This window comes from Eptesicus fuscus, chromosome 12, assembly GCF_027574615.1.
Source record: "Eptesicus fuscus isolate TK198812 chromosome 12, DD_ASM_mEF_20220401, whole genome shotgun sequence".
Taxonomy (NCBI): Eukaryota; Metazoa; Chordata; class Mammalia; order Chiroptera; family Vespertilionidae; genus Eptesicus; species Eptesicus fuscus.
This window is the reverse complement of record NC_072484.1, coordinates 9,599,538-9,607,632: the sequence shown is the minus strand read 5'-3', so window position 1 is coordinate 9,607,632 and position 8,095 is coordinate 9,599,538. Positions and strand designations below refer to the sequence as shown.

The 8,095-nt window shown below is 52.5% G+C and overlaps 1 protein-coding gene and 1 long non-coding RNA gene across 2 annotated transcripts in view; one reads left to right on the top strand and one right to left on the bottom strand.

Annotated features, from left to right (window-relative positions):
* The first annotated feature begins 544 nt into the window (after positions 1 to 544).
* LOC129150956 (uncharacterized) lies at positions 545 to 6,929 on the top strand. Its single transcript, XR_008557748.1, has 3 exons — positions 545 to 563; positions 4,219 to 4,321; positions 6,856 to 6,929. It is a non-coding gene; the product is annotated as an uncharacterized LOC129150956 (long non-coding RNA).
* A 267-nt stretch (positions 6,930 to 7,196) lies between these two features.
* The window catches only part of NFATC2 (nuclear factor of activated T cells 2), a 136,274-nt gene continuing 135,375 nt past the window's right edge, over positions 7,197 to 8,095 (bottom strand). Inside the window, exon 10 of the mRNA XM_054724303.1 lies at positions 7,197 to 7,343. Within this exon, the coding sequence (XP_054580278.1) occupies positions 7,300 to 7,343 (44 nt within the window). The 3' untranslated portion in view covers positions 7,197 to 7,299. The remainder of the gene's footprint in view (positions 7,344 to 8,095) is intronic.

Below are 8,095 nucleotides of genomic sequence, written 5' to 3'. Positions count from 1 at the left end.
TTCTGCCTTTTAATTTTTATCTTTTTAAAATATTTTTATTGATTTCAGAGAGGAAGGGAGAGGGAGAGAGCGAAAGAAACATTAATAATGAGAGAAAATCATTGATCGGCTGCCTCCTGCATGCCTCCCCCTGGGGATCAAGCCTGCAACCTGGGCATGTGCCCTGACTGGGAATCGAACCGTGATCTCCTGGTTCATAGGTTGATGCTCAAGCACTGAGCCTTGTCCATATTTTTATTTAATGCACTGTAGGCTCTCTATTGTGTACCAAACTCCTTCCATTATTACGACATCCAGAAAATACCTATTACATGACTGAAACACAGTTCCTTGACCCACAACATGTACAGCTCCCAAAAGAGGCCTTTAAAAGGACGGTGCGGGGAACACCACAAAGACTGGCCACCAATGTGAACATAATCTCTGTTTCAGCACAACCAGGAACCCGCCCCACATGGCGAGTCTTCTCAAGCAGCAGGTGGCCTCTCTCTCCAGGACAGCAGGCACCCGCTCTCCTCTCCCGTTTGGGCCACTTATCGAGGACGCTCGTTCCTGGAATCCAGGTAAGGAGGTCTTAGAATAGTGGCCCTTGTGAAAAGCTCCCTTTTACATTCCTGGAAAGAAGACCCTGCCATCAACGCGGCCGACAGGGTGTGTGCCTGCCCTAAGGGGTGTGCACACCTTCGGGTTGGCAGCTGAGCGGTCCCATCAAAGGTACATGAACCTCCATCTCCTTGTTCTGACACTGAATCCTTCCCACAGCCGCCTCCTATTTTCTCTTCTCATCTTAGCCTTACCTACAGTTAGAGACGGAAAGTTCGAAGCAAGGGGTCACTGTGGAGATTTGCTCAAAGTCTCTCCCTGTTCAAGTTGGGTCCTCCTAGGTCCAGGGTGCTTTTCCCAGGAAGACCCCTGCCTGGATGAGTTTGCAACACCCGAAATAAGAGGAGAGCGAGTGTAAACTGCTTTAGAGCTGGACAGGTCAGGCGTGACTCGGCTCCCTCACAAAACTGGCTGCCGTGTGACCTTACCTCCCTCTGCCTCGGTTTTCTCATCTGCAAAGTGGGGATCATAACAGTGAGTGCCCTTTGGGGTGGATGTGAGGCGCGACGGACATACAAACTCCTTGCACCTGCCTGGGGAAGGGGGTTCTGTCGCCGGTGGCTGCGATGGTTAGCGATACCCCCGCACTTTGTGGTGCACGCTGGGCTCAATGCTTTCTTTTGCAGCAGCAACCAGTCCGGCACAGCTCGCTGTTCTTCAGAGGAATGCCGAGAGCACGTGCGAGGCGAGAGTCCAGGCTCCAGAGCCTGACGGCCAGGGTTACAGTCTTGCCTCTGCCACTCCATTTGCTAAACCCTGCCTGACTGATGGAAGTACTTTGTGCCTCAGTTTCCCCATCTGTAAACTTCATATAAAAATGTTACCTTCCTTCTAGTGTTGTTGAGGAGCTTGGATGAGATGATGCAAGTGACCGTTACCACAGTGGCCAGTGTCTAGCAGGTATTGGTTTGTAGAGAAGTATGTATGTATGTGACATATGTATACATATCTGAATATGATACATGTATGTTAATGCATGCAAATGTATGTTAGAATAACAAGCATTTCCAGTGTGGAAGGGGATCCATGAGTGGGAACTCAGAGGATGAATGGACAGATTCAGCTAACCAGCATTAATTGGGCACCTACTATGTGCCAGGTACCAGGGGAATTCTGGGAGCCCTACACCAGGCACCAATGGTGAATGGCTGCCCCCGCCCCGCCCCTCGAGAGCCCTGCGGGGCCTGGTGAACCAAGGCCTTTGTGAGGCCCCGTGAAAGCCTGGTGCCAGGGGAAGGGGGGTCAGCGAAGCTTTTCAAAGCCCGGATTCTGAAGGGCTTCCTGTTTTCTCAACCTAGGAAATGAGAGGAGTCGATCCTCAGTGGGAACTTTCCACCGCCTTGGCTTCTAAAAATAGCTGGTGGGCAGAGCCGCTGGCATCAGGGCGCTCACCAGGCCGGTTCCCTTGTCAGACCCGGGGCTTGGGGGGCCAGGGCAGGGATGGACACGAGGACACAAGCCACTTTCCCTCCTGCTGGCTGCGAGCCACTCTCAGGTAGAAGCCCAGTTGCCTCTGGAACGTGCAGGAGCCGGTGCACTTACTTCGACGGCCCGCCCTCGGGGGTAGGAGGTGGCCAGGCAGTGAGGCCCACGCAAACCCCATGAAACCTCCCGGGAGAGGAACCCCCTCTTCCTGAAACCTCAGAGGGTCTGCACGACCACTTCGTCCCGACTCGGTCTCCTGCGGGAGCTCCCGCCTTCGCAGACCCAGGTGTCCCGGCTCCGGGAAGAGAGCCAGGGAGATGCACTGCCCTTCGCCTCCATTCCATGGTGTCCACCTGGTAGCCCTCACTTGGTCTTTCCCACCTTTTGTCCTTGGGAAGACCGAGGGTCCCCCTCTCAGCCCTGCTGTCCCCTCATTCTTGCATCCTTTGTCTCACTCCCTTGCTCTGAACCCCTCCATGCACTTCAGGCCTCCCTTCTCCTAGAACCCTGCTCTCAGCCTGGCCTCCCCCTGCTTCCCTGCAGGCCCTGTGACCTGGCCCTGCTGCCCTCCCCCGACTGCATGGCAACCACACCAGCTTCCCGGGCTCTGCGCTCCACCGTGCCCCGCTCGTGCCCCAGAGCCTCTGCCCCGGCTGGGCTTCCACTGCCTCTGCTGCTCCTCCTCACTTCATTCAAGGCTCCGTCTGGATGGTCTCTCTGGGAGCCTGCCCTGGTGGCGATGCTCAGTGCCCCTCCCCATTGTGGGGTCCCCTCATCTCCTCTATTGACCGGTTCCTGGGAATTCTCTGGTGCTTTATGTTCTTACCCCCACCCCATGTTCCTAGCTCAGTAACAGTCCTCGGTACATAGGAAGTGCTCACTAACATGTATTAATGAATGGAAATAATGATGCTTAGACAGGGGTTACATAGCCTCAGGTCACACCGGGCTTTGCCCCAGGCCTGACTCGGAGGCCTAAGCCCTGAACCACTTTCCAATGCCATTGCCATCAATGAGTGTTCTGAGCATCTATCCTATGCCAACCTTTCCTCCCCCTTCTTCCTAAACTGACCACGTGCAGTTCTACAACTAGCCCCTCCCCTTGTTCAAATCCAAGCTTCCCCCCTGCCCGTCCCTACAGGCCATCACGCCCCTACCACAGGGCCCTCACTTCCTCCTGAAGCAAGTACAGTTGACCCTTGAACAACACGGGGCTTAGCACCGACCCCCTGTGCACGTGGAAAATCCACATGGAACTTTTGACTCTACCCCAAAATTAACTACCAATAGCCTACTGTTGAGCAAAGCTTTACTGAAAAACATAGTCAACACAGTTTGTAAGCTGTAAGTATTATGTACTTTATTCTTACAATAAACTAAGCTAGAGGGGAAAATATTGAGAAAATCATAAGGAAGAGAAAATACGTTTACAGTGTCTATTGAAAAGAATCCATGGATAAGTGGCTCCACAGAGTTCAAACCCGTGCTGTTCAAGGATCAACGGTATTGAATTTTCAAAATGCTTTGCTTGCTTCTCCTCTGCCAGGTTATTGGAGTCACCTGTGTCCTCACTGTACCATGGATAGCACCATGCACACAGTAGGTGTGGCACCATGCACACAGCAGGTGCCTAATGCATGTATCTTAGCCCACCACAAGGACCCCCTGCCAGCAGCCTGGGTCACTTGGTCTAGGGAGGCTGATTTTCCTTTGTCATCCGATTGACAAATGGGTTGCCTGTCTGTGACTTGTCTAAAGCATTTTCTCTACAAAGGAAGAGAGTCCATTCACATTGATTGAGGGCGAACTGTGTGTCAGGCACTGTTCTAAGGGCTAAGTTATTTCTCACACCAAACCTAGTACTAGAATATGCTTGCTTTATGGATGGGGAAACAGAGACAGGCAGGCCTTTGCCATAGCAGGTGAGGGGATCAGGGTCAGAACCCAGGACCCGTTTCACAAACAGGGACACTATATGGCGGGTGGCACAGAGACCGTGCTATTAAGCTCAGTAATCGTCACCCTTCTTACGGGCCCTGGAGTCCTCGAGTGGCTTTTGTGTGAGTCAACAGCAGAGAAAGCCATGAGCCGAGTGGTTAAGGTGGTCACCGAGTCTCACTTTCTCAGAACAGAATTGAGGCCAGTGCTGCTGGGTCGGCCACAAGCACCCCTGACCTTTTATCACCTTAGAGGCACCGTGATGAAAACACCGATGAGGAGCAAGTCTACACCCGCAGGGCGATCGCTAAGCCTGACACTAAGGCCAAAGCCAGAAAGGAAAAGACGGACAGATGTAAGTACATCAAAGTTACACACTTCAAAATTCCAAATGTTTTCAGTGGGTGACAAAAAGTCATTCATATATAAAGAGGTATTCCAAGTCAACAAGAAATTAGAATTCTTCTAATATATGGCTGTAGACAGAAGGAGAATGAATAGCTGAGGGGTCACTAAACGTTTCCTATGAAGGGCCGGATAGAAACATTTTCAGGGGCGATATAGCCCCTTAATCCCTCAGCTCTGTGGTTGGAGCATGAGAGCAGCCCTAGCCACAGACAGTATGTGAGTAAATGGGCATAGCTGTGTGCCAATAAAACTTTATTTACCAAAACAGGCCGGGAACCAGATTTGGCCTGCGATGTCGTTCAATGACCCCTTAGTATATACCAGTGGTCGGCAAACTGCGGCTCGCGAGCCATTTGCGGCTCTTTGGCCCCTTGAGTTTTTAGCAAAGGCCAGCTTAGGAGTACCCTAATTAAGTTCATAACAATGTACCTACCTATATAGTTTAAGTTCAAAAAATTTGGCTCTCAAAAGAAATTTCAATCGTTGTACTGTTGATATTTGGCTCTGTTGACTAATGAGTTTGCCGACCACTGGAATGGCAAAGAAGAAAAGGAAAACGCAGAGTTTTCTTCACCTACTTTTTTTTTTTTGGGGTGGGGGGCAATCTGGGGAAGCCAATGCCTCTTCCTGGTATTGTGCATCAAGCAATTCTGGGGCGACTTAGGGTTACATTTGTAAAAACAGAATTGATTTCTGTGAGCATCCCACTCTGCCCCGGGAATTTTCTGGTTCGCTTGGAGGCCCGGACAGATGCATGCCGACCGCCTTCTAGCTGAGCCGAGGTTCTCACACTTCGGCTGCGCAGGGAATGGCTGCGCAGGGCTGCACACAGAAAACCACACACACGTACTCTTAGGTACAACTGAGGAGACTTTCAGGGGTAATTTTGACTCGAGGCCTTTTCCCCTTAACTGCTGACTTTGGAACTTAATCCCCTGAGAAAAAAGCAACAGGAAGGGAGTGGACAGACCCCATCCTGCTTCTCTCCCAAACCTCAAGCATGCTTTCTGAACTCTGGTTAGATCACGTGAGTGCCCACGAAAACCTGGGGCCAGCCGCAAGGGCCGTGGCCAGAAAGACACTCGAGCTTGGGAGGGCATCGAGGCGGCTGCACGCTCTGGGCCAAATGGAAGAGTCCGAGAGCCAACATGGGTGCAAAGGCCTGCCCGCTGCCCTTCTCCTGCCGCGCCCGGCTGGATTCAGTCCCGAGACCCATGCGTGGGGCAAGCTGAGGGCGGGACACAGCACAGGAAATGCCCGCCGGTGCTTCTGCCTCTTGCTCCAGCTGCTCGTGGGGAAAGCTGCTCTGAAGGTCAAGAGCAAGCTCCAGGCCCGTGTCCCCCACGAGCAGGTGGAAAGGGGCCTTGGGTCTTCCCCTGCAACTTTGGTTTCACAAGTGAAACGGTCTGTTTTCTCCCAGCCCTCTCTGCTGCTCTGGTACACTTGGGAACGTGGCTTTCCGGAGGGGCTGGACGTTCGAGGCTCAGTGAAAAGGACAAAACCCCTCGGTGAGCCTGGAGCCCAGAGCTGTGGTGGGGTCTGAGGAGGAGCTCCTACCGGTGACCCCCTCTGAGGCCAGGTCCCCGGCCCCTGCAGGTCAGAAGCATTGTCAAGTTCTAACCAGGGAGGGGAGGACCCCCCCCCCCCTGCCCCTGCCAGGGGCTACACTCTCAGCACTGCTGTTGCATTTCTGTCATCCTGACTCCTTGGGGGTGAAGCCCTCGGGGAGCCTGCACCTGGTGGGGACCCAGCAGTGGGCACTGGGGGTGGTACTGCTGCCTCTGCCTGTTGACAGTGTTTGGTAGTCACGGCTGAGATGGTGCCCCTCCTGACTTGGGGCTCACGCTGCCTGTGGGAGGTGGCATTGAAGTGGTCCCACCCTCTGGGGTGCAGGGTCCTGGGCTGTCACCTCACCGTGTGTGCTATTAAGCATGGCATCTGAGGGCTGTTCTGTGTTTTCAGGGTGGGCCACTGGCGTGAGGACTTCTGGGTCTGTCCTGTGAGGTATGAACCACTTTCACTGACCAAGGGACCATTCAAAGGCCACAGCCCGGTGCAACGGGAGAGGTCAGGAGGCAGGACACCCCAGTGCTGCGGCACTGGCTTCGGTGCACACTTGCCAGGTGCTGGGCGCCGCGCTGGGTGTGATCAGAACGGGCCGAGGATGACGTCTCAGCTGGAAGCTGAGGCACAGAGAGGTAAAGCAACCTCCTTAGGGTCCCGCGTGGACGCCACGCCCACAGAGCCCCCTGCCACCTGCATCGTAAAGTGTCAGCTGCCAGGCTCTCTGTGCAGGCCCAGGGCCCAAAGCCGATTGAGGTGGATCTACAGCTTACAGCTCAGTGAGGGGCTGTGTGAGCTCAGTGGGGACACCGAGCAGCCAGTTAAGCTGATGAGATCAAGACTGGAGGGAGCCCAAGCGTGGTAAGAGTAGTTGCCTGGGTTTTCTTATCTACCTGCCCTCTCTCTTTTCCCCCACAGAACGCCCCACCGCTGACGGAGAGCCTGCCTAACTGCATACACCAAGCAAAGTAGACGAAACCCAAAAAGAGGTAGCAAAGTACAGGAGCAGAATTTTCAAATGGGAGCATGACAAAGCTGCAATCCCCTGGGCAGGGTGATGGGGCCCCTGCGAGAGCATGCAAATTCCCAGAGCCTCATCCCCCTCCTTCCCGCCCCAACCTTGAGCTCCAGCCTCACAGACCCAGAGCATCCCAGGGGTGTCCCCCAGGGGATCCCCTTACGAAGGGGCGGGGCCCAGCCCCTGAGAGCAGGAAATGGTGTCTGTGAGGATGGACTTCAGGTTGTAAAGTTTTCTTTTATTCAAGTTAAGGAAACACACAGCTGGAAAACGAAAGGAGAGGCAGAAGATATGAATTACCTTTAACTTTGATTTCTCGGATCAAAGATCACAGTCATTCTGTTTCATAATATGTTTTGTATCCAGCTAAGGTTTGTGTCTATCAGCTCTGAAAAAGATTTGCAAAACCATTTTTGAGAAGAAGAAACAACGTCATCTTCGACCTCTATTATGCTTGTAACTCATGCTCAATCAGCCATTTAATGAGAATCTCATGAAAACCAGGGCCACGTGGGACCCAGGACAGAACGTAACCCTCTGCTCAAATCCGGTGTCATCTTAACATTGGTGCCAGAATTAACCCCAAACCAGGGCGACCGTCACTGACATGAGGGACTTTGTGCAAAGAAGTGGGGAGATCGAAGTGCAGCAGCAGATTATGGCGATGTTCTGGTTTGACGGTTTGATTGCTTAAGCGAGACAAAACAATCATGCTGCTACTTATGCCATGGAGCTTCAGATCGTGGCCCACGAATGAGATGCAACTTAAGAAGCTAGCTTCTGCTGCAAAGAATGTCAGAATTTCATGAGGGATCTGCTCACATGCAACCCTCCTTCAGGCTTTAGGAGATGCTAAAGTGGACCCTGTTTTGTTCTGAGTGGTGATACAACTTCAGTGGGCAGGCAAATTCCTAAGAATTCAGATTTTCTTCCTGTTGCATTGGTTGGCAATTTTTTTTAAAGTGACTTATTTTTATAGCCCTGCCCCATCAGAGCACTGAAGGCCCTTAAAAAAGAGCCATGAGCAGCCGACTTTACAAACCATTCCGTTATGTCACATTTTCTCTTCATTTTAAAACCACAATAAACTCCCCTCTATAGCGGTGTAATGCCTACAGCTTTCAAAACATGTATTCTCTC